Source organism: Grus americana, chromosome 1, assembly GCF_028858705.1.
Source record: "Grus americana isolate bGruAme1 chromosome 1, bGruAme1.mat, whole genome shotgun sequence".
In the NCBI taxonomy this organism is placed as follows: domain Eukaryota; kingdom Metazoa; phylum Chordata; class Aves; order Gruiformes; family Gruidae; genus Grus; species Grus americana.
This window is the reverse complement of record NC_072852.1, coordinates 127,519,753-127,547,071: the sequence shown is the minus strand read 5'-3', so window position 1 is coordinate 127,547,071 and position 27,319 is coordinate 127,519,753. Positions and strand designations below refer to the sequence as shown.

At 37.2% G+C, this 27,319-nt stretch overlaps 1 protein-coding gene across 7 annotated transcripts in view; it reads right to left on the bottom strand.

Annotated features, from left to right (window-relative positions):
* The window catches only part of DMD (dystrophin), a 1,313,294-nt gene that overhangs the window by 773,808 nt on the left and 512,167 nt on the right, over positions 1–27,319 (bottom strand). For all 7 annotated transcript variants that reach the window (XM_054840966.1, XM_054843533.1, XM_054803063.1 and 4 more), the window contains 4 exons: positions 22,128–22,229; positions 21,918–22,025; positions 10,945–11,124; positions 5,001–5,176 (listed from right to left, as the gene is read on the bottom strand). In XM_054840966.1, coding sequence (XP_054696941.1) covers positions 5,001–5,176; positions 10,945–11,124; positions 21,918–22,025; positions 22,128–22,229 — 566 coding nt within the window. The remainder of the gene's footprint in view (positions 1–5,000; positions 5,177–10,944; positions 11,125–21,917; positions 22,026–22,127; positions 22,230–27,319) is intronic.

The following is a 27,319-nucleotide window of genomic DNA, read 5'->3' as shown; positions in this document are numbered from 1 at the left end:
CATTTGACTTCCCAAGTACCCATTACGTGTGATGGAGTTACTTCTAATTATATTAGTTCTGCCTAATATAATTCACTGGACAGCAATGGGCAATTTGAAACAATAGCTATCAAAACCCCACTTTCAATAAGTCATTATAATTTTTCCTTTGATATATTTTTCAACAAAAATCCAACCTTTTCTAAATAATGAAGAGTTAGAATCCCAAATATAACAATTTTCAAAGAAATGAAGGCTATTCTCTTTTAAAAAAAATTGTTAACACTTGCTAAATGAAAAAAAAAAAAAAAACCAAACCAAAAACAAAACCACAAAACCCACTAGATGGAGCAACTATCCTATTTTAACCTGCCTTTCTCTTCAAGGAGATAAAGTCTCTTTCAAACCTGAAGATTAACATTATATCCATAATAATGTTATGACAAAGAGACTTTCCTTGGAAACATTAGGAAGCATGTGCAAAGTTATTTACTAAATGGCAAAGAAAGGTATCTTTGGACATTAATAAAGAACATGAATATTACAAATATGTTTAAATATTAAGCAGCTCTAACCTGTTTGCTATTTAAAAACCTACCGTGAACAGAGTAATTTTCAGATTTTTCTATGCTACACAACTGACCTGGTTTTTTCCCAGAATATGTAAATAACATGAAAATGAAAATGTTACCTTGCAACCCTTCATCCTATTTACAGTTTGTTTGTTTTTTCATCCTAGAACTTCAGCTGTGTTACATTTATCTCTAGTCCTAATGCCAGATACATACTTTCCATAGCTCTATTATAAAGCTCCAAGTATTTTTCCCTTTTCAGTTTCAAACTAATTCCTTTGGGAAAAGGAGTTTTTCTATGACCAGTAACAGAACTTGACACATGCCTGAATTATTCTGACATTTTTAAGCATTACTTTTGAGATAGTTTTAGATTTTGGGGAGTGGTGGAGGGGGAAGGAAAAAAAAGTCATCTACTTCTTATCTCTGCTTTTCACCACTTATGGTAAAAAGTTGCTTTAGGAGGCAAGAAAAATCAACAGCTTCTTTCCCATGCATTTATGCCACAGTGAATTGGGGCAATGGAAATGTGACATTCACTCCTGTGTATGCTTTTGGTCTACAAGTCAAATTGCTTCTCTCAATTTCTTCAGTATAAATGGTGACTCTCATATTTCCAAAGCACTTGGAAATGTAACAATAAAAAGCGTTGTAGAAAGCTTGATGCTTCAATCTTAGCCATCCGTTGTTTCTCCTCAGCTAAGTAGCTGGAGACCATACTCTTATGCAGTCCACTAATGCAATATTCACTGACTAGCCAAACTACTCTCTCCTCCTCCTTGAAACTAAGCACGTAACAATTCACACTGCAGGTGCAGTGCATCTTTAAGACATCCTCTAGTCTTTCTAAAACATTTAGATCACAGGAAAACAAATCTGGAGCACGAATCTTTCCAAACATGTGGCAATGAAGCCTGATGCATTTATTTCAAGCATGCTCTTCTACAGCAACAATGCTTACTAAGGCTCAAGAACAGATAAAGAAGCTGACAAAAAAATCTGGAAGCATTACTCACCTCAAAAAAAGTCCCAACCCCGATGTGCCCCCCTGGGCCCAAAAATACCAGGCAAGAGGGTGCAGTGTGTTGTACCATGACTGCAGAAAGTGGCCAACACGGTCTGGTTATGCACCTTCAGAAGCTTCTGGCAAGCATTCAATAATTGCTGGAGGTTTTTAATCAAACAAAAACTAAGCAGTACAGAATCATCAACTCTTAGTCCTTAAGTGCTCAGGGAAAATTTTGAACATAAACACACACATAAAATATAGAAAGATGTAGAAAGGGTAGGTTGAGAACCCTCATTCTCTTCATTTATTTCAAAAAACCCAAAAGCTATGCAGTACTAAGCTTTGTTTGTCCTTGGGTGTAGGTACAACTAAATATACACAAAAAACCCTGAAAGATCTTGCAGCCAACAATGGACCCGGAAAATAACTGTCTGACTGGGAATACAACCATGAGGTTCTCCCAGCAAAAAAAACATTGAAGAAAGTCACCAATGCACATAGACATTTTAGCTGAGCACCCAAATTTTAAGATGAGTTTTCTTCTCCCATTGTTATGCTTATGTTCATTATAAAGTTGTTATGCTGGAGAAAGACAACAGTATACTGTCACATGTATTAGTTTCTAAGGCTGCATTTTTATGTTTTAATAAAAGCATGCACAATAACCATTATTCCAAGCCGAAACTCCTTCCCCGAAGCTTCCTCTCAAAGTGTTTCTCTGAAGCTATTTATTGACTGGTCTTTCTGCTTCAGAAAATGCACTTGGACTTTCTAGAGAGGAAAGGTACGTAGTCTTTTTTTGGCTGTTCAGTTAGAAATGCCAAAAAAAAAAAAAAAGGAAAAAATGTTGCCTTCAGGTAATATAACCACCATTCAACCTGCTACACAGCTGTGAAGATTTTTAAGATTGTTTACTTTGCATATTACACCATATTGTAGGTCCACTCACAGGTATTCAGTGAACAGTCATGCTGAACTAGTTTTCATATGATGCCATGATTGCATTCTTAAAACAAATCTAATCTGTCCTGCACACAAAGAAATATTCCAGCTAGTTAGATCAGTTTAAAGTGTATTAAACAATGAACTCTCTTCTTCCTGCTAGAATTCAGCTTTCTTTCCTAACAGATTAAAATAAAAATCCAATCTGTGCAGCAATGAAAAAGACCCTGATTTTAAGTATATATAAGAAAACACAACTTCTTCAATCACCTAGAATCATAGAATCATCATTCTGGACAAAGACTGAGAACTACAAATTGTTCCAAGGTCCATATCTTGTCTCTCATCCAGAAGTTAAACAGAATGTACATGGTGAATTAAAATCTTTTAGATAGCATAAACCATAAATCAAACCCCCTCAAAACCTACTATGCAATGGTAAAAAACATTAACACTCTGTAAACTTGATAGCAGAGCTGCCAATAATATAGCTGCAAGCAATCATAGTCTCTATTTTGAGGATATATCCTATTTTCTGTAGACGGATCTATCAAATTTCTATATATCCTTGCTAGTTGTAACGCTTTAGACAGACAACAGCTAAAACACTTAAAGAATTTATAATTCTCAGTTTATATAAAATGAAGTATTTCTAAACATAAACAATTGCTATAATCCAGCTAATTCCTGCCCTTTGGCAGTTTCCTCACATGGTGACTTAGAAGTCTGTAGTCTGCTGTACTCTGCCAATTTTACTTTCAGTACTAAGGCAAATTAAAAGAATATGAGCGAGAAGGAAAATATAAGCTAATATTGTGCTGGTCTGGGCTGAGATAGAGTTGATTTCTCCATAGTAGTTGGTATGGGGCTGGGTTTTGGATTTGTGCAGAGAGCAGTGTTGATAGCACAGGGATGTTTTTGTTACCCCTGAGCAGTGCTCACACAGAGCCAAGGCCTTTGCTGCCTCTCACCCCACCCCACCAGCGAGAGGCTGGGGGTGCACAAGGAGTTGGGAGGGGACACAGCTGGGACAGCTGACCCCAACTGACCCAAGGGATATTCCATACCGTATGACGTCACGCTCAGCTTGTAAAGCTGGGGGAAGAAGGGGGAAGGGGGGGACGTTCAGAGTGATGGCGTTTGTCTTCCCAAGTCCCCGTCAGGCGTGATGGAGCCCTGCTTTCCTGGGGATGGCTGAACACCTGCCTGCCCATGGGAAGTGGGGAATGAATTCCTTATCTTGCTTTGCTTGCGTGAACGGCTTTTGCTTTGCCTGTTGAACTGTCTGTATCTCAACCCACGAGTTCTCTCACTTTTACTCTTCTGATTCTCTCCCCCATCCCACTGCAGGGGGGAGTGAGCGAGCAGCTGTGTGGTGCTTAGCTGCCAGCTGGGGCAAAATCACGACAAATGACTATATATAAGAAAAGGTGCCTCTAAATATCTATTTTTTTCAATGACATACTCCTTCAATTTTTTTTTTTTTAAAAAAAGGTCAGATTTCTCGTATTCTTGGTGTATCTCATTCTTAATAAGTTGAAGACTATTTTACAAGAAAATAACATATCATTTAAACCACATTGAACTAAACAAAAGTATTTTCTATAGAAATGAGACACTGAATGCAGTTTAAGATTTCTTTCAGTCTTTGAATCTGTTACCTTGGAATTCATATGTTTATCTGAATATCAAAAAACAGTTTAGTGGAGGGTGTCCCTGCCCGTGGCAGGGGGGTTGGAACTAGATGGTCTTTGAGGTCCCTTCCAACCCAAACCATTCTATGATTCTATGATTTCCAAAACATATATTACTATGAGTGTTTGAAGTCTAGCTTCTTAGCATCTTATTCAGAAATTTAGTGCTTCAGCCAATTCTACTTAAACTCATCAGAAATTTTTCTCGTTACTTTAATAAGTGCTCAGTTTTAGTCTAAAATCCCTTCTCATTCGTACTTGGAGTTACACAGGAAAAAAATTGAAAATTATGATACTGCACATTTCACCAAATATTAACTCTGCCTCTGAAGAAACATTTGTTTCTACTGCTGACCCACAAGCCAGAAGGAATACAACTTGAACTTTAGAAATTAGGCAATATCTATATTGCTAGTATTCTAACTAGTAAAAAAAAAATTTCTTTTTAAAGAATGTAAAGAGCTGAGAACTAATGGGATGCTTCTTGTCCTTCAGGTTTCAAGACTATAGTCAAGTGGGACCCCCTCCCCAATGCCTTACATAAGGATTTCTACTGACTATAATTGCTATCACAATGGTATTGATGTAATGATTAACATTTTATACTGCAAAATAGTTGGACTAGAAACACAAAGAAATCCACAGCTGTTCCTGAATAAAGATAATAATCAATCAGTACCTTAAAAGAGACCAGAAATATAATTTCAATCTCAAAAAAGTATACAGCAACATATTGCAGCCAAATAACTATTTTTGCATTCCCATCCAAACTCTATCAGTATTCTACCTCTTAACGATTCTCACCTCTTCCTAATTTCTGAATCCATAAGGAGTTGCCTCTTTTTGTGGGGTGGAGGTGGTGGGAGTTCCTCTTTAGCATGCTTAACCAGGATTTGTTCTCTTGTGGTCACCATAGTTACAGTTTCCATTACAGTTGTCTGTGTTAGTGATGTCTGAGTGGTAGTGACAGCCTGCGAAATCTGTGAGAAGTATTAAAACAGAGGTCACACATTGTTTGAAAGACTTCAGTAAAGACTGTTTGGAGTAGCAATAGAAAATAATGAGAAACTGCTCCCATCTGATCATAGGCTGACCTTCAGAAGGAAATAACACTACATGCAACTCAACTCAAATTGTTTTATCTGACTCATGCTGTGTGAACAGGGCATCTGCAGAAGTCAGTATCAAAATCAGAAAAGATCCTAAAGAGAACGAACTTATGGCTCCCACTAAATCATGCTGAATGAAGAAAAGAAATGAATGGTCAATTTTACAAGGGAATTGAATGATAGCTAATATATAAAATGTTATTATTACTCTATGTTACTCTGTCTCCATTCTGAAGATGTATTCCTTGAGAAGTAATAAAGGCACGGTAACCGCGCTAAATTATAAATTGTTATTTTTACCATTTATAATAATTTTCAAGCTAGAATGTAATTCGTCACAACTTACTTGCACAAAAGGGCAGTTAGATTTCTGTCAGGAAATCTTAACTTAGAAAACATGCACTAGAAGGCGAATTAGTTTGCATTAGTGTTCTTCCATAATTAAAAACCAATGTTAAATGGTCATAACAGATACTCATACACATAATATGTAACACTGTAAACACTACCAATCTAACGCATTTAACTTTGCCCGGTAATACGAAAACAAAGCCTTCATACATTTCAGCTGCATTAAAAAAAAGAAAAGGAAATTATGATGAGAAATGTTTTCAGCTCATATTTGTTTGAAAGATACTGGTTGTACACGTACTGCCATTTATATTTGTTTCCACGTAACACCAAACTACAAATTTCCCACTTAAACATGGGCAGCTGTTCTTAAGTCCCTTAACTCATGAGAAATGGAACACTTCTTTTTTTGGTTCTGTCAGATGACGGCTCATTTATCAAAATGCTCTAATTACAGGTCCAATGATCACCTCACTGCTTAGGGGCAGTGAAATGGAAAATAAAAGGAAGAAGTACCGGGAGCAGGAAAAGCAGCATCAGAAGAGCCCTGCTTCTTTGCTTAATGCCAACGTGCAAGAATTAGAAAGACTTTCCAATTCAGCCACAGGAATGCCAGTATCTAAAATTCCATGAAACTACATACACGCACATAAATAATCTATTAGTTCTTGCATCAGAAACTATGTAAGAATATTGAGTTACCTTAGCTATTGAGACACTAATGTTTCTATAAACAATGGAGAAGAGGCATACCAGGTAATTAACTATAACTCTTTTCCCACAATACTTTCTTACATTGAAAAAATGGAGTGACAAGGAAAGGGGGATACTGTTAGCAACCAGCCTACTTTCAGCAGGCAACACCAATAAAGCTAAAAAAACCTTTGGAAAAAACCAAGTTCCTACCAACATTGCTGAATCTGTCACATGGTCTTCAAAATAAAAAAGTCTTCCTGCTCTTTGTCCAGTCTGCCAGTGAAAGTGATGAGCAGGAAAGTCCATTACCACTGTAATTTTCACAATCTTTCTTAAAGCAGTCAGCTCAATGCTTTGCTTCCCCCCCTAGAAATGACCAGCTGTCTAGGCTTTAGAGCAGAATCTGGACTACTCAGAGGAGTATAAAATTAAGATTCAAAGCAGATTTTTTTTTTTAATCTCTGGATTAATTATGTCAATTGGAGTAAGCTGCTTGTGAACTGCAGGGACTTAGCTAATGTATGAACTACATAAATTTTTGGAAGAGAAAAACACCCGGTTGAATTTTTAATCACTACAATATTACATATTAATACTCTCAGTTCCCTCAACAAGATGTATTGACTTTGATATTTTCAGCTACAGAAATCATGACAATAATAAGGAAACATTTCCATATAGTTTTATAAAAACTTTATACAGCTTTCTTTTCAATTTTATTTTTAATTAATTTTATTTCAGGGCAGAAAGGAAAAGCAAATTAAAGTTTCTGAGGTCTAGGGTTCTGTGAAATCTGAGGATAACACCTCATGTCATCTTTCCCTGGGTTGACTCTGTAGCTAAGAACACCCCAAATAATTGCTTGCTCCTTATATGCAGTTTTGGGTACAGCCTCCCTTTCCTCTTCTCACAAAATTCTTATTACACTCGGTTTTCTCCAAAAATCAATGACAGGATGATGTTTCTGACACCTGAGGTCATATCCTGTCATGTTTCCATTTGCCAATCAATACCAGGGTACAGTTTACAGTGAAGAAGGTGTAAAACAGAATAAACCACAGCTAGGGCACTGTAGGAGTCATCTGCAGCATGCTACCAATTATACAAGAGTAATAGTTTCAGCTGGTGACTGGGAACTGTGCTTCAAAAGCAGGCAGTGCAATTATCATATGCTCAGAGCAGTCAAGTCAGGATGCTGTGGGGGGTAATGATTTCCATGTCAAAACAGTAAAGAAGAATTTTTCACGCTTAATCAATAGGAGTGGAGGTTAAATACTATATACTTCAAAAGGAGAATGGAGATGTGAATCTGAAGTTCCTAATCATTCTAATTAGAGACTGGGTAAGACTAAAAGGTACAGAGGGTTGCCCTGCAATGTAACTCTGCAAGATGAAGTTGGTTCACATTTAAAGAGGGCACACACTTTAGAGTGTAAAGAAAAATCCTTAAAAATTCAAGGAAGTACCAAAAAGGAAGTAGCTTTTATTAACTTCCTTGGCAAAATCAAACCAAAACCCCACCTCTTAAATCTGATCACCAAAGTCATGTGTTTCACGTATTATTCAAAGATGGTCCAAATAACAATAGCATTGTTTCCTCACCCCTCTAAGTTCCTGACAAACAAATATAAACCAGAGACGGGGCGATACAATCCTTTAACCCACTGGAAAATCATATGGAAAGTGCTAAGGTGACTCACAGGGCTGCACATTAAAAAGCTTTCAAAATACAATGCTTGCCTGCAGTTTCACATAAGCAAGCTCATCTTAGAAACATGTTAAAACTCATCTCTTTTCAGAGTGGACAAATTTAAATCTTCCTTTTCATCCTCTCCGGGCAAACTTATGTACAACGTGTGTATGGTACTTCAGTAGTTTTATGTCATTTTATTTCTCTTTTATATGTCAGCCTACCTTTAATGCCATCATTTATTACTGCCTTTGGAAGTGCCCTCAGTCCTGATAAACTCATAATTTTCCTTAACACTCACTTTTGGAGCTGTCATCCGTACTTTGATGAAAAGTATGTATGTGAGTGGGGAAGTTCAGATGAGGAATGGTGTTTTCTTTAGTTTGGGAAGGTTTTCAGTACAATTTAGTGAAGCATAATGAACTCACCAAAAGTGGGTTTAGAATTTCTAAAAGTTATGCATCTAAGTCTAAGCAAGTTGTCCTTGTCCTTGTTTCCACCGTGTCATCAACGAAGGAAAGTTGATATTTTCATGATGAGGACAAACTGCTTTTTAAAAGGTATCTCTCTCTCTCTCACTCTTGCCATCCACTCTTTAGCAGCATAAGCTTAGGTCATGAGTTCAGGTTAGATGTTTGATTTCAGAAGCAATGAATTCAGCTAAATGTGGGAGGACTCACATTCTACTGTCTGCACTTTTCCTTTGGGGTGTCTAACTGCTTCCTGTGTTTAGTTGGAGAATCAGCTTTGAACTGAGGCTGAAGCTGTCTCTTCCATTTAATTTCTTATTTTGTTAACAAGTTAATAATTTAGTGACACTTTAGTAAGAGAGAGAGGGGAAATAACTAATGACAAAAATGTAATTATGAGGGTACTATGAGAATTATTAATGAATGGAATAAATTTCATTTTGAAGTCAATATCTAAGTTTGATAAATAAAATGGACATTTTCTGATAGATTTTAGTGAAAAATGTTGTATTCGTCACCCTCTTCCAACTCCCCTCCTCCCCAGTTCACGATTAGAGAGAATAATTAGATCTTCTGGAGGAATATTTTTCTTGCAGTCTAAATTTGTTAATGAGCTCTGTAATGAATAAATGTATAAACCCCACTAACATCTGTCCTGCCTAGACAGACACACACAGCAAAAAGTACACCATCAGTATTTCATAGAGGACACCTCTAAAACTGTGTAACAGTGCCTTAGGAAGTGGTCCTTCAGTTCGCACGGAACATGCGATGTCTCCAGAGGTTGAAACAATATGCCCACAACAGCGTACCACCTCTGTGCCAAGCAAAGTACCTTCTCCTTGGAGGCAAAGCTTATCAACTGAAGTGTGCTGCTATGGTAAGACAGTTACACTGTTTTGGGAACCCAAAGCACCTGTGCTGCTCTGTGACATACGGATGTACAGCCTCAGGATTGCTCACTTCACGAGGAGGCTATCTTTTCCTGTAATCTAAGTTCCATTTTTCAAAACTAGTATCTGCTTTTAGGACCAATCAACAAGCTAAATAACTCTCGAACACTTTGGAGTGACTTACTATTTCAAATCACGTGACCTTAGCCATCCCAAATTAAAAATGGATTTTGCTCTGCATTGATAAAACACGTTTCCTACAGCAAATGTACAACGGTTAAATCAAATTTTCAAGTGTTATAAAAACTGCGTAGCACAAATTTGTTTGCCTTCTGTTACAAAGTGAAATTGTACCCTTTCCTCATTTTCTTCTCTTCTGTTCTCCCAAACTGGTTTTTCCAACATCAGCTATACAAGAAACTGTCACAGAGCAAACTAAAAGATTAAGGTATGAGTTGGAAGCAAGGTTATTGAGAGGTATTCAGCTCACTACAGGAAGTATAGCGGCTTTCGTTTAATTACTCAAACATAAATTGGTAGAAGCATTAGTATATAGCAACAAAACAAGTGCAGCATGGTCAAGGGAATTGAATCAAACTGAGCAGAACTATGCGAGGCCCTCCAGGGACAGGGCAGAGGTGCACGCAGTAACATTCTGCACGGTGCTATCATCAAAAAGTCTTAATGTCCATTTCACCAGTCATACAATGATAGCACAAACATAACTCAATATTAATGAGATAATGGAATAGAAAAAAAGTGAGCCAATTTGGGTTTAAGTCCAATTAGAAAGAGATGCTGACAGATGGCTAGGAAAAATAAATGGATGTGTTTTCAATACTACACCAGAGCAATGATTTTTGTTATTGGTTTAAAAAATGTAAACCTCTTAAACCTCAACTTCTTTTTTAATATATTATGGTTAACATAATGGAACTGGGCAAAATAGTAGCAGATTATATTCTTTTTTCATTGCCATTTTGGCTACAGGTATGGATTGATTTCTTTATTTTTCTAAGAAACTCCTCTTTTTATGGCCTCTCTTTTTAATCTGTAAATCAGCATACCATAAGCAGAAGTAAAACAGTAATTTATTATAAACTTTCATTGTTGAAATGAAATAAAAATAATTTCTCTTTAACTAGCAAACAGTTCTTACATTAATTTCAGACTAAGTGCTATTCCACAGAGACAGTCATAAAAGCAGTGCATTTGAAGTGACCAACTATTATAGGCTAAAAATAAATTAACTGGAAAGAGTATTTTCATTATGGATTGTATCATCCCTGAAAACATAGTTAACAACCCAGGAAAGTAATCAACCCTATAAAGATAGAGCAAAAACTAAAGAGATAAATAAAATTCTGGAAAGTTATATTGCAGTTGTATTATACTGTCCTAAAAATAAAATATGTCTTAAGCAATCATGCAGGGAAAAAATTTAAAACAATATGACAAACAGCACCAAAAGTACTTCAAGCATTTGACTGGCAAAGGATTTGACTGGCACCAACTGACAAAATGATGGTTTTCACAAACCTGTTGAGAATTGCTATCCACCTTCTGCACAAGGCTATCCCAGCGCTGGGCAAAATTTTCAAGACGACTTTCCAGCTTTTGAGCCACTGCTTTATTTTTCACAGCTACAAGGAGGTCTTGGCTGAGCAACTTCAGCTTACCTATCATTTGCCTTTTCATTTCTAGATCTCCTTTTAGGATCTGTTAAACAAAGGAACAGCAGGAAGAACAGTAATTCATACAGGAAAAAAACCCCAAACCCCAAAAAAACTTAGAAGAAAAATCCTAAGGAGAGCATCATAAAGAACCAAAAATGGGTAAGGGTATTTCATACAAACTCCTATACTTCCATGCTGTTGTTACTGGAAAAACTGCTGGCAGAGTCGACATAGTGGAATGGACGCATTGCACTTCACAAAACAACGTAACATGACAGTTGGAGCAACTGCAGACATCACAGCGTGCCTCAGGTGGCAACATAAATCAAAAAGCTAACAGCTCTGTGACATTAAGAACCTTAAAATTGCACTAATATTAAGAACTATATCAACATTTCAAATAATGTTTCTTTAAAGTTTTGTTGTGCTTTGTCATATATTGCATATTAAAACTCACTGGGGAAAAAACCTGTTTTCTAGAAAACTAACATTTGACCTCAAGCCAGGATGAAAAAGTATTGAAGAATCATATATTTCTCATCTTCCTTGGATCTTGGCAGGCTCCAGTTACGTGGCAGTAGCCTCCCAGGGAATGGGGAAGCCTTGGGAACCCCCAGGAGCTCCGCTGAGTGTGCCAAGGAAAGGGCCCTGCAGCTGGGAGCCTGGAAACTCCTGTGTACAACCTCTGTGCTCTGCAAGACGCCGTACAGCTTGAACCCACGGATGCTAACGGAAAAGGAGATACTATCAGTCTTCACATCTCTACTGCAGTAAACTGCCAAGGGATCCTGAAGCTGCTGAGATCTATACGTGCAAACCTCTCTAAGATGTTGGCTCTTCACAGATCCACGAGTCATCCACAGCTTCAGTTCTCATGTGGGTTTATTTTTTAATGTCTCTCCTGGTTTACTCCATTGATTGTTATACCTTAAGCATTCATTCCCTACACCCTAATCTGTGCTAACCATGGCCAAATTTTGAATTCTCTATTTAGCCAAGGATTGCATTCTAATCCCCAAGGCATGAAAGGGAGAATTAAACAAATATTTAGACAACAGAATTTAGTCTACATATACTTTCCTGTAGCCATATCATCCAAAATTGTAATCTAAAATAGAGCTCAGTAAAAGAAGATTCGTAGTCTTTGTAATCAGTACTCTTTCCATTCAGATGTGGTTTGTAACATCATATTTACTAATTTTAGATATAGTTAATACCAAAATTTTAATTGACATGTCCCTAAAAAATAGCAGCTAACATACTTTAAGAATGTGCATAGTAGCAAATCTAACAGAGGGAGCAGACTCGATGTAAAGCAATTTATCATCTTAAAATTTCAAGGATTGCTATATTTGACCTTTTTTTTTTTTTTTTTTTTTGCCTACAGTGTCAGAAAAAGCTCATGTGAAAGCCACCACATACACTGACTGAAATAATAAAAAATGGTAACCTATGAAACATGATTAGTGAATTCTGAACAGCAGTGGTTTATTTCCAACCTCCACAGCTGACAACAGCTGTAAAATATACAAATGAGTTCAACATCAATCCCAGATACATGGAGCACAATCAGTAAGTGAAACACTAGAAAGAGAAGGATGCTAAATCTTTCTATGTCAAAGGTACCACTCGCTAATACCTAACACGCTTTTGTGATAGTTACAGTTAATCTGTACAAATATACTGGAGGATTCTGTTTTCACATTTCTTTACCAAAAACCTGTCAACGTGCTACAGTAACCAATAATATGCTCTAGGTGTTTTCCAGTACAAGAACAGACCTAAAATACTGATGAGCTAGCAACAAAATACATAATTTACCAATCTGCAAGAGATTAAAAACTCAGTCATAACTTCTGTCAAGTGCATACTGTAAACTCCGATATTTGAACATTATAAAGTGGTTTCCTTATTTGTTGGTAATGTGCTTCTACTAGTCATTTTTTGTTTTCAAGTTTTTAATTATTGCTGTTTTTCTCTTCCTTAAACATCACCAAAAGCTTTCTTTGCTTATTGTAAGATTCTAATCAGCAACATCTGCTGTAAAGTAATTGTTCGGCTGCTAAGAAATTTACTCCAGTAGAAAATGGTGTAATATTTAGTTTATTTCTTCTAATAAATAAATAAATTTGCATTAAGTGAAGCACGAGAAGTTTTAACTCTATGTTAATGGAATATTTACTATAAATATATGTAGACCTGGATCTTGTATACCTTTACAGTAGATCTCAACATGTTTTATGAAAAACAGGGACACTATCACCTTCATTTTACAGGCTGCAACACTTAGGCACCAGACATGAAAACAACTTATCAAACCTGTGCCATAAATGACAGTAAAATTTCACCTGAGTCTGTCCACTTATGTTCTACAGTCTCAGTGCATCTTATCCTCCAGCTTAGTCCATGCTCTGTGTCACCCTCCATCTTGTGTAAGAATTCAGAGACAATTATAGTGACAATGAATAAATGGTAGGTGGAAAATTAAAAAAAAAAAAAAAAAGCCCCAACAGTTGTTTTAAGAAAATATTTTTAGAACTAGAGCAACTACCCATCAACATCAGAAAAAAAATGAAGTAAAGGCAGCATTAATACATGCACAAAGTAGTAAAGCCTAAATAGATTTTCTGACCTTTAGACTAAGCAGATCCCAGAAGAGAGTTAATGACAAAGGAGATAAATTTTCACATACAAATACTGAATGAATCCTCTGAAACAAGCCATCTGAGATTATTAAAACACAAAAATTTCTTGTAAAAATCAGTTTTATCTGAACAAAAATTCTTACAAATATATATCAGTATATATAATAAGAAGAAATCTAACTGACTTGATATCAATTTTAACACATTAGAAGTGGGTGAATTGCTACACTGACCAAAAATATGTTTTACCCATTCATTTCAATAACAACAAAAATGTGGGTGCTAAAGCTGAGCGTCCTGGTTTTACCCCAGTTGGCAGTTAAGCCCCACGCAGCGGCTCACTCACTCCCCCCTGCAGTGGGATGGGGGAGAGAATCAGAAGAGTAAAAGTGAGAAAACTCGTGGGCTGAGATAAGGACAGTTTAATAAGCAAAGTAAAAACCATGCACACCAGCAAAGCAAAGCAAGGGATTCATTCCCCACTTCCCATGGGCAGGCAGGTGTTCAGCCATCCCCAGGAAAGCAGGGCTCCATCACGCCTGACGGGGACTTGGGAAGACAAACGCCATCACTCTGAATGATGCCCCCCTTCCCTCTTCTTCCCCCAGCTTTATATGCTGAGCATGACGTCATATGGTATGGAATATCCCTTGGGTCAGTTGGGGTCAGCTGTCCTGGCTGTGTCCCCTCCCAACTCCTTGTGCACCCCCAGCCTCTCGCTGGTGGGGTGGGGTGAGAGGCAGCAAAGGCCTTGGCTCTGTGTGAGCACTGCTCAGGGATAACAAAAACATCCCTGTGCTATCAACACTGCTCTCTGCACAAATCCAAAGCGTCGTCCCATACCAGCCACTATGGAGAAAATAATCTCCATCCCAGACAAAACCAGCACACTGAAGAAAAAAAAAAAAAGACAGCATCTGTACTAGGTTTACATGGCAAGATTTTGGCAGCAGGGGGGCTGCAAGGGCGGCTTCTGTGAGAAGTCACCAGGGGCTGCCCCCATGGCCGACAGAACCAGTTACAGAAGGCTCCAAAACAGACCTACCACTGCTCAAAGCTGAGCCCATCAGTGACTCTGGTGGTGCCTCTGTGAAAATATTGTTAAGAAACAGTAAAAAATGCTGCAACAGCAGCTGTAAGACAGAAGAGTGAGAAAAATGTGAGAGAAGCAGCCCTGCAGACACAGAGGTCAGAGAAGGAGGCGGAGGAGGAGGTGCTCCAGGAGCCGGAGCAGAGATTCCCCTGCAGCCCGTGGTGAAAACCAAGGTGATGCAGGTTGTCCCTCTGCAGCCCATGGGGAACCCCATGCCAGAGCAGGTGGGGATGCTCCTCAAGGAAGTTGTGACCCTGTGGAGAACCGATGCTGGAGCAGGCTCCTAGCAAGACCTGTGGCCCCATGGAGAGGGCTCAGGCTGGAGCAGGTTTTCTGGCAGGACCTGTTGCCCCTGTTGCCACGCTGGAGCAGTCCATTCCTGAAGGACTACACCCCATGGAAAGAAGTAACAGCAGAGATAAAGCATTATGAACTGACCACAACCCCCATTCCACATCCTCCTGGGCCACTCAGGGGGAGGAGGTAGAGAAATTGGGAGTAAAGTTCAGCCCAGGAAGAAGGCAGGGGTGGCAAGAAGATGTTTTAAGATTGTTCTGTTTCTCATTATCCTACTCTGATTTGGTTGGCAATAAATTAAATTAATCTTCCCCAAGTCGAGTCAGTTTTGCTTGTGACAGCAGTTGTTGAGTGACCTCCCTGTCCTCATCTTGACCAATGAGATTTTCAGCTGATTTTCTGCCCCTGCCTTGCTGATGAAAGGGCGTGAGAGAGTGGCACCTCATGGCCAGCCAACGCTAACCCACAACAGCATCATAATCTTTGGGACATCTGAAATCTCTCTCTTGTTAGATGGAGTTCAGAACATTTTGTCTTCCACTTCTCAGAGTGTATCCCAACCTCCGTACATTGGAGTATTTTGACACCAAATTGAATACCAAAGTTTAATTTACACAGTTTTATTTAAATTTTTTAACTTGCCTCTTTCTCTCAGAAAGAACCTAAGGAGGACTAATATTTGTTAATAATGGTAAGTCTGCAGTCAAATCATTAGAAAGGATCAAATTTTGGGGAAACACATGCTTATTTATACCAGGTCAAATAATCAGAATTTGGGCTGCAAAAATCCTCCAGCAACATATAACAGAAATCCACGTATGGAGATTTTGGTTCAGGAACAATCTCAGTTTTTCCGCTTACTCAAAATCTTTATTACTGTCTGAAAATATATGCATATCAACTACCAGTTGAACAAATGTTGGTAAATGAAAGCTTACTTTTAAGCAGTAATAGTGCTTACAATCAGAAATCCTGTCTTAACAAAAATTAATAGAGTATTTTCTCCTGGTTGAGAAATATGAGATAAAATTACTGTGGAGAAGACACTGATGTATTTCTGTAGTAGTTAAATCTTGATTTCTTTGGAACTATCCTGAACTGCAAATATACATGGAAGCTACCAGCTGATCTTTCCTATTTTCCCTTCTATTTGTTCCTGTGTGATGTAATGATTAATGTGATGTAAGAGTCAATATTTTTTTTTTTGTACTGTGAACAGCATCTCTTCAGACCTATTTCACTTCAGGCACTTTAGAAGGCTTAGGACCTTGTAGGAGGGTTGTAGAATTTCAAATGAACAGTCATAATGCTAAATGGTTTAATAAAATACCTTCAGAAATTTCCTTCAGGCTTAAGAGACTGAAATCTGGCTAAAGAACATGACCCTACTCTTGCCAAGTTGTGCATATAAGAGACAGGAAAAATAGACCAGGAGCTTTTACACCCTATCATGATATCAAATTTAAAATTCTTAAGGTCTAACAGGACAAAATAATACTGTAATTTCCTGCTGGAAATTATTAGACAACTGAGGGACTGAGCTACAATTTATTAAGAATATAAATATTTTTATATTAGTAAAAGAATGTATGTTTATTTTTTCACAGACTCACCTTTATAATTCTGGAACAAGTTGGCCTAATTATAAAGGCGATTTTTTATGACAGCTTCTCCTTTACTACATCCAAACGCATCTCCGTGGCCAAAATAACATATGCCAAAAGACAGGCATGATTTGCAGGCCAGGGTCAGGATACCATGATCCCATTTTTCCATGTTTCTACAAGCCAGTCCAAAAGTGAAAGAATATATTGCCTGACATGAAATTTCATGGGCATAATGCATTTATACAAATTCCTCATGAATCAGAGAAGACCGAAATAGTAAATCTTCATCCGCAAAAGACCTGACAAATTGGCATTGCATGCAGGTAAAAATACATACTCACTGGAATTTGGAGATGACTGCTACTAGGTCTAAAACCTGATAGAGGAATTCCAAAAGTGGAAAATATTTTTCTGCTACAAATCAAATAAAGAGGCAGTGTTTCTCCAGCATACCATCAACATTTAAATTTCTAAACTATTGCATTATGGATCTGCTGTTTCTAAAAATATCAAAGTTATTCATGTGCAAAAAAGATTGTTATTATTAATAAATCCCACCTGTTCTGTCAAGGATGACACAATTCTTGTTGAGATTCAGGGGGATGGAAGAATCACTTTATTTACTCTGGTGTTCAAACATTCAGTTTCATGAAAGACTGTCAATGCTTTCATGAGATTAATGCTTAACAATTTAAGCGGGCAATGTAATTAACTTCATAAGAGTTTGTATTTATTTCATTAACCAAATTTATGAAAATGCTACTAAAGGAAAGTATTTTCTTCTCAACATCATATTTCCAATTCTGAAAGGTACCCAAACTGGTCTTGCCCTTAACACTTTCAAATCTATTAACAGCTTGCTACTTCACAATTTGTGACAAACATTTCAACCCCCAGTTCCTGTCTCTTCCAGGAACTTGCTGAAATCCACAAGTACTAATTTACTGAATAAATCTGATTTTCTTGCCATAATTTTTTCTTCATGAAGGTACTGTAAAGCATCCTGAGTTGCCTCTAATTCATTATGCATTAATAAAAGCCTGGCTTGAAGTCAACTTCAAGATTGCTTGCACATTAGATTACTAGAATTTCCAAGAAGCATATATACTAAGACAACTGAATACATGAAGAGTTCCTTTCCTTTACAAAGAAATTGACTTAATCCTAAGTAATCTTTAATCAAAATCAAAGTCTGCACTCCTAAATATATGGTTTTATTAGCCCCTAAAGAGTTACAGAGAGGGGGAAAAAGGAGTGCAGTAGCATAATAATTACAGTTTCTTAAGATTATGCTGACAATAATACTTTGGGCTCTTGAATTTTGGAAAAAAAATAAAATCAACAAATATTAACTTCCTAGTCATTCTATGAATCAACAAGGACATTTACCACCAATTCTGGACCAGCTGCAAGGTAATTATGAATTAAACAATCAAGCTGTAAGATTTTCTTTTTTTTTTTAAGAAAAAACCCTATACATTTGTATATATATACAGTAAACTAAAAAAAAAAAAAAAAAATCAGTTACTTAAACTTCAGAAACATCATGGTATTTTCATTGACCAAAAGCCCAAATGTTTCTACTTTTAATACAGAAGGACAAGAAGGACAACAATTCTAAAATAATTTTTAAAAATCTAAGGTTGACTCTACTGTATAACCAAATAGTTATTATTAAATTTGAGAATCTTTCATGCCTGAAAATTCTAGTATGTAAACTGTAAAAGCAAGTCTTGAAATAAGGCCTAGGAAACTTCCCCCCCTCCCATTTGTCTAAAGAAATAATAATAGTTCTGTCTAAACAGCAAATTGCCAATAAAGTTCCTTTTTACAGCAATAATAATGTACCTATTTTAACAAAAGCATGGACATGAATGTTTCCTTTTCTCTAAATGCATAAACAGTCATTGTTACACATACAAAAATAGCACATACCATACCATTTTCCTTACAACGGTCCTAATGCTATAAAATGATTTGCAAGTCTAGTCTGTGAAAAGTTTTCCACCTCTACAGGCACAGCATCTTTCTAGGCCAGTCAGACCTACATTCCCTCCATAAAGACAATGCAGAGTCGAGTATTTTCTGAAGAGTGAGGTAGAGGACATGTTGAAAAGGGTGCATTTTATGTATGTAACTAGATTTCTGAAATACAGTTGAAGTATAGTTGTAAAGTAATACTAATGTCAGCATTTCACAACTTTTGAGCCTTTAGCTTTTACAAGTTCAAGGAATGTATAACAGGTTTAGCTGTATGCTAAGCACTTGCTCACATGCATACGTCTTTGTACATATACATGTATACTCAGTCTCACACATACAGCTACAAGAGGAAATAGAAATGTTAAGGAGCATCAGGGAGTCTGAGAAAGAGATGGACTGGTGGAACTAAGCCCTGCCGTCCCTGAGACAGAAGCAGGAACAGCCACCAGAAAAAACCCAAGATTAAGGGGATCCTGTATCTTCCCCCCACCAGGATGAAGGCAGTAGCTTAAAGGAAAGGAGTGAATGGAAGCAAGTCCACATTCAGGGCAGCAGGCGAACCCCCTCCCTGCCAACCTAGCCTTCCCAGGTGCCTCTGTACAACAGGTATGAGGCTCTGGATGTGCAAGACCAGTCAATGGATGATGTGGACCATCTACACCAGAGGTGTTGCCAAGGTCAGAAAGATCTACCCCTCTGTATCACAATCACCTCCACAAGGAAGAAAAGATGGGTTACAGTTGTAGGTGACTCCCTTCTGAGGGGAACAGAGGGTCCAATATGCTGGACAGACCCTCCTCTTAGGGAAGTCTGCTGCCTCCCTGGTGCCTGGGTTAAGGACATTACTAGGAAACTTCCTAGCCTGGTATAGCTCTTGGACTATTACCCATTACTGCTCTTCCATGTGGGTGGTAATGAAGCTGCAACACATAGTCCAAGGGCAATCAAAAGAGACTTCAGGGCCTTGGAATGGTTGGTAAGGGAATCTGGAGCACAGGTTATTTTTTTCTCTCTCCTTCCAGTTGTAGGCAGTGACATTGGAAGAAACAGACGCATCCAGTCTATTAACACGTGGCTCTGTGGCTGATGTCCACAATTTGGGGTTTTTTGATAATGGGATGGCCTACATGGCACCAGGCCTGCTGGCATGAGATGGGATTCACCTTTCTCAAAAGGGGAAGTGGGTCTTTGCTCATAAGTTAGTGAAGCTCACTGACAGCTTTAAACAAGATTTGAAGGGGGAGAGGATAAGATCAGGTTTGCCTGTGACAATCTGTGGGATGACACACCAACGTTAGAGGGACGGGGTGCTAGCGAGGTCCCTCAGCCTGTTGCTCTGAGTCGTGCTGGCTATACCGCAGCACACGAAGTCTTATGGAAATGAATCAAGGGCTCATGAGGTAACAGGAGCCAAGAGGGAAATATCAGTGAAATACCTCAAAGAAACTAAGGGGTGTTCCTCTCTAAAGGTGACATGGCCAACAGTGCAGTGGAAATGCCTTTACACCAATGCATGCTGTATGGGCAACAAACAGGAAGAGTTGGAAGCCGCCACGCTGCTAGAAAGCTATGACCTAGTTGCCATTACTGAAACATGGTGGGATGAATCCCACGACTGGATTGCGGCTACTAATGGCTACAGGCTGTTCAGAAGGAACAGGCAAGGAAGGAGGGGTTACCCTTTGCATCAAGAGATGGATAGAGTGTGAAGAGCTGTCTCTGAATAGCCATGAGCAGGTTGAAAGCTTATGAGTAAGAATTAGAGACCAAGAACCTTGTGGTTGGTGTCTACTACAGGCTGCTCAATCAAGGGGAGCCTATTGATAAAGCCTTCTTACGCCAGCTACAGGAGGCATTGCGCTCACAGGCTCTCATCCTGCTGGGGGACTTCAACCACCCTGACATCTGCTGGAAAAGTAGGATGGCGAGCTGTAGGCAATCCAGGAGATTCCTGGAACGCATTTAGGGTAACTTCCTAAGTCATGTAATAGACAGCCCTACCAGAGGGAATGCAATACTGGACCTGTTGGTCACCAACACAAGTGAGCTAATCAGTGACATCAAGATTGGAGGCAGCCTGGGCTGCAGTGATCATGCACTGGTGGAGTTCACAGTCCTGTGCGATACAGGTCAGGCAAAGAGCAAAGTCAGGACCCTGAATTTTAGGAAAGCAAAATTCCAGCTGTTCAAGGAATTAGTCAATAGGGCCCCCTGGGAAACTGCCCTCAGGGACAAGGGAGCAGGACAGAGCTGGCAGATCTTTAAGGATGCTTTCCACAGAGCGCAAGAGCTCTCGATCCCCAGGTGTAAGAAATCAGGCAAGGAAGGCAAGAGACCGGCATGGCTAAGTTGAGATCTGCTGGTCAAACTAAAGGACAAGAAGGAAATGCACAGGCAGTAGAAGCAGGGACAGATATCCTAGGAAGAGTACAGTGACACTGCCTGGTTGTGTAGGGATGGCATCAGGAAGGCCAAGGCACAGCTGGAGCTGAACTTGGCAAGGGACGCAAAGAATAATAGTAAGAGCTTCTATAGGTATGTCAGCCAGAAAAGGAAGGTCAAAGAAAGTGTACCCCTCCCGATGAACAAGACTGGCAAACTGGTAACAACAGACGAGGAGAAGGCTGAGGTACTCAACAACTTTTTTGCCTCAGTGTTCACTGGCAATCTCTCTTCCCACACTTCTCGAGTGGATGGACCGCAAGACGGGCACTAGGGGATGCACTAAGTCCCTCCCACTGTAAAAGAAGATCAGGTTCATGACTACCTAAACCTGAACAAGGTCAGGTTGGACGGGGCTCTGAGCAACAACTAGTTGAAGATATACCTGCTCATTGCAGGGGGATGGGACTAGATGACCTTTGAAAGTCCCTTCCAAGTCAAACTATTCTGATTCTAAAATATACATGAATAGTATCAATAAAGAAACTTTCGTATAAAAGAATAAATATTTTTAAGACACCCAAATGCTATTTAAGTTCATAAACTTTTGACTGAAGACACAACCAGGGAAAACATCTGTACCTATTGGTTCCTTTATCAGCAAGGCCATAGACCAACCTATTCCATCCACATGAGACAACATCCATTCACAAACCATGAAACAGCTGTTCTCTTAAACCGTGTTGTCTGAGAGTGGGATAAAGCCACCTGCACTCAAACTCACGAATAAGAAAGTTGAACATAAAATAGGAAGAAGAAGAATACATACAGATAATTTATGTAGATTGGTCAGCATTTCATTTTGATCTTTAAAGCCAGTTGTAAGAATTTTGCTCACAGCATCCTCTTTCTCAGTAAGCCATGCATCAAAAAGGCACTGAAAGAAAATTAGAGAAGAGAATAAAAAGGCTTCAGTCAGACCATTCCTAGTGCAATTTTTTGAAGAACATTCCAATTTATAACTGCTAAACCTACTCACCTGCTCTTCTGCAAAGTGCTGCCATTTACGAAGAATATCTTGCAGAATGACCCATCGGTCTTCTGTCCATCTGCAGATGGCTGCCCACCGTTTTCCAAAGTGCTAGAAAGAAAGAGACACACAACAGAGGTTTGCATTTGTTTACATTTTTTTATAACAAGGCAATCTGATTTTCCTAAGGCATTATAAATTTTTTGTGAAAAACTTCACTTCCATAATTCACCTTTTACCATCTTAAGCCCTTATGATATGTTGCATGTCACAATGAAATGGATATTATCATCATTTGAAATAAAACCAAAATGGAGAGAATAGGAAAAGCAATAGAGCCAAAAAGAGAGAATTTTAATACTAACTTAATGACACATTTTTCTATTAAGTCTCTGGTACTACGCTCTCAAAAAAACCTCAGTTTCAAAACTTTACGATGTTCATACCATAAATACTTGAAATGTAATTATGCTGGCACAAAGGTGTGATCAAAGCAAAAAGTATCTGGTTCTTAAGTTGCACTGTCAGTGCAGTTGATCTAAATTCTTACCTGTTTTAAAATACTGCAGTGGGGGAAAAAAATAACGCCTTATAAGCTAACACATCAGCACAGATCCCACTGAGGTTTCCCAGATATTTGTAGCATATGCTACTACATACATTTTAAAATTACACAAAATGCTACCTTGTTCTCTTTCCCTTATTTTAGTTGAAATCAAGCATTGTTACTTGCTTTTAATTTCCTACCAGCCTTTACCGAAAAACACATAAGACAGAGGATGAGACTGAATACTGCTGTGATGGTGCAACAGGCTATAAAACTTTTATTCCAACAATTTACAATGATTTAATTACCCCTGAGAATCATATGCAAATTATTCAGTTCCAAGTAAAAAACCTTATAAAATCTGCAAGATACTCTATACTACTGCATTCTTATTTTTTCATCTACTTCAAAAGTATGTCTTGACAAAAGGAAAAATAGTTTCTTACTTTTTTCATATTTATTTATTCACTCAGTGATCCTTATGGGTCCCTTCCAACTTGAGGTATTCTATGATTCTATATTTTTCATATTTACACATTTTTCATAGGGATTATAATTTAATTTTAGCAAAAATGTAGCATTCAAATGGTGGATTTTTAAACCCAAGGAATTAAAATTGTAACTGTATCTTTTATCAGAAATGAAAGAATTTTATTTTGCAAATTTTGGTAAAATTTCAGGATGCCATTTGAATTTGTGGCTTTACCAATTTTATGTCAAAGTAAAAAGTCATCAGATATACCATGTTTTTCATTTAGTGAATGCTAAAACCATAACAAACCTTGCAGACTGAACAAGCAGTTGTCATGCCGTATCATATTAGATAATGTCTCAATTTTGAAAAATCAAAATTATCTCTAATCAACTAGCATAATAATGCTAATTTAAAAACATGGCAATTCTTAAACAGCTTAAATATGTTACACAATTATACAGACAAGTATCCCTTTTCAGTCACTGCAGAAATACGAAGTAGGTTTTGAGAAAGTTGTTTGCTTTTATTAGGCTTAATATTAGGATCATGGTTTTGGTATATATTTAGAATTATGTAATGGGTATTTGCTTTCTTTTCTAATAAGATCTAGACAAAACCCAAGTAATTTTGCAAATCTAAGAATCTGATTTCATATTAAAATCATGTTTGGCGTTAGTGTTTTCTTGCCATAAAACATAATATGATTGAAGATTGCCAATTCAGGCAAAATACAAAAAAATTCAAGTTTTGAATGTGAATATTTCAGAAAGCTAATTTCAATATTAACAGAAACAAATACTTGCTGGTGAAACATTTATGTCTTCAACTTCTCAAGAAATAGAGTGCAACATGTTTCAGCCATTCATTTTACCCACTCATCATTAAATAAAATTGTCAAATGACATGACACAGATCCATGCAGAAAATTATTCACAGCCAGCTAATCCAATTTTACTTTTTATTTTAATTATTTTCCTTTTATAAAAAATATTATTTCATAAATAGCATTTATTAAATACTATATATACTGTAATGCATACTCAATAACATCTTTTCTGCAAAAAATATATTTTGACTTCTTTCATTGATTTGAAAACTCAAAAATCTTAATATAACAAAATGATGAATTCTATTTAGTTTCATTTGTCCTGAATCTGATTACATTTCCAGTTTAGTTCAAGACAGTCTCCGCTGCCCTCTCCACCCTCCTTTTTCTCCAGGCCCAGAAGACACCATAGCAGATCTGCAATATCTAGCACTCATTCAATTTATTTATATTCAATTGAACCTTTTTTTTTTTTTTTTACCTTGACTGCTTTGCTTTCTAATTACTAGTTCGAAAGCCATAAGCATATCCTTCCTCACAGCTGCTTCTGATCTGAAGCCTGATCTGAGACTCTGTCTTTCCTAGTAATTCACACAGTTCAGGATAGTTATTATTAGTAAACTACTCAAAAACACTGTACATGATTCAATGAAGTCATGAGAAGCGGCTTGTTATTATTCTTTAACAAAGTCCAAGCCTAAGTGTTTAATTTTCCCTATGTGCCCTCTCTTCCTACTATCACAGGAGAAAAATCTCTTAATTTCTAAAATTCTATATGCACAGATGGTGAGGTGAATCACATTTGGTAGGTTTGGTGCCTGATTTACACTGAAGTTTATGGTTACTAATTATGTACTGCATTTTAAAAATACACTTACAGGTTTTACTGGAAGATTCATAAATCATCCCAATTCAAGCAGCAAAGGTTTTGGCACCTCTGATGTAGATTAATGTTTTTAGAAAAAATCTTTTCATGACCAGAAGATTCTTTTCTCTCCACTGGTAATGCAGGTGTAAATTGCACTGTACAAATTTAACCAATAGTTTGCACCTGCTTGAAATTCTGAATTCTCATACAGGTAATATACAAGGCCTTTGACAAGAAAAACATTTTGTTCAAACAGGACCTCTGAAAAAGAATGAATGGACTTTCATAGAATCTACATTTTCCTGAAGAAAATGTAATTTTCAAAGTGTGCAACACCATGAGTTATGCAAGCTCTTACATCTCCACCTTGCAAAGCGACTTATATAATGGATGCAGAGGAAAACTTAGAGTTGGTGGAAACATACACTAATCTGTGCAAACAAACTACCTATTACTAATTTAATAATATTTATTTAATTATTAAGTAATCAATAATCAATTAATTACATGGAATGGATAACATTGTTGAGATAAACTGAAAAATAATATTTAAACAGATTATATTTTTTCTTATCTTTTTAATCACTTCCCAAATATTAGTTAAAAAATATAAATATTTATTTTTCTAACCTCTTTTCAAGGAGAACATCCTAAATATTCTCTATTAGAATAGGAAGCAAACCAAAATGAATTTGATGTATACGACCCCATACAATACAGCACAATATTAGATACTTGAAGTAGGAATATCTACAAAGTTGAGCCTGGTGTGAGCTATAGACTCAGTCCTAGGATCATTAAATCTACACTTACACGGCTCCTTTTCAAACTCTAACTGCAATCCAGCAGAGTTCCATATGAATACATATCATACATAACCACCCATAAATTAAGTAATCACACATACTGAATGTCCTGGTCATTACTATACAACCACCATTTTCCTTGATGTTTATGACAGCAATAGCGACAGGACCACACATAGGTGTATTGTCATATACGTTCTCAGTTAATTTCTCCATGTGTGTCAGCATATTGCATTTGATTGCTTAAATGTAAGTTACGCTAATCATAGACTAAGTCTCAAATTAGTTCCCTGTCTTTATGGCTATGCAACTTTTTATATCAGACTTCTATTATATTGCATTCTTGTGATGTGTTATATATAAAGCAGTAAATCTTTTATTGATAAAAAGTATTTTATAAAAATCTTATACCTGAGTAATTTTTAAATATCTCACATTCAAACAGCTGACTTTTTTCTTAACAGTCCTCACAAAGAAATACAGTTTGCTCTCAACAGCAGCAGTAACATCTTTGCCAACTTGTCTTTATCACTGTGATATACCTCGAAAAATATTTTTTGTTTGCTCATCTAGAAAACACCAAAACCTCAAGAGTACAAGATCAAATATCTGGCTTGGTATTTACTCTAGGAAATGCAGTCATTTGTTTACTACAAAAGTTTTGCTGTGTCAACACAAAATACTATTCTCAGCATGTGATTCCAAAGAGCCACAAAACCTATCTTCTTTTTTTTTTTCCCCTCAATAGTTTGACATTTCATTTTAATAAAATAAGTAAAATGACTAAGTAACTGCACTGATAAAACGGTTGATACCGTGACTTGCCTTAAACCTGTTATTTCTCATGAGAGATCATAACAACCATGACACCAAGATATACTGTTTGGTTGAATAGGTTTAAGACACAGTTTCAAGTGAGAAATATCATGTCAGGACTGTCTATTTATAAAGTAGATATTGACTACTAAATCATATGGTGCCCAACTTTACCTCCTTATTCACATCAAATAGTAGTTGATGCTGTAAATAGCCTGTGTGATGCCTGGAAACTCAGACTACACCGAGGGTTTTGTTCCCAACACCTGGGAAAACAAGTCTCCAGAGAAACTGACTGAATCCCTTGAAATGACTCTTTTTACAGCCTTATCTGGAATTTTCAGAGAAATCTGCACGTAAAAAAAACTTGTTATTTTATTTATTCATTTTTTATTGAGAGGAGTCTGGAAGAATATTCTTAGCAACTACAAAAAGCAGAAGATAAAATATTCCTAGTCTGCAAAAAGGTCAAAGTAAGGAAACACGTGAACAGCAGAAAATGAGTAAAATCAACACAACTCTTGGGAACACCGAAGTGAATGTATAAAAAGTGAAATAATATGCCTCGGGTCTGTAACTAACAGAAGAGCTTTTTTGAAAGATGCTTTCCTAATAAAGTAAGGTTATCCGCTCCTTGAAGTAATGAGAAATAGTGGAAATACAGTTTTGTCTACATGTGAAATCAATTAAAAAAGAGAAATATTTAGCACATTCACAGAATTTTTCCCATGTAGCAAGATGCAGTATGTGCCATTATTTAACATTCCCCACTTATTTTGAAGTATTTTTACAAGAACTACACATACATCATCTTCAATCAAAGGACAGTACCCTGAATAATATGAATATATAATAGTGTAAAT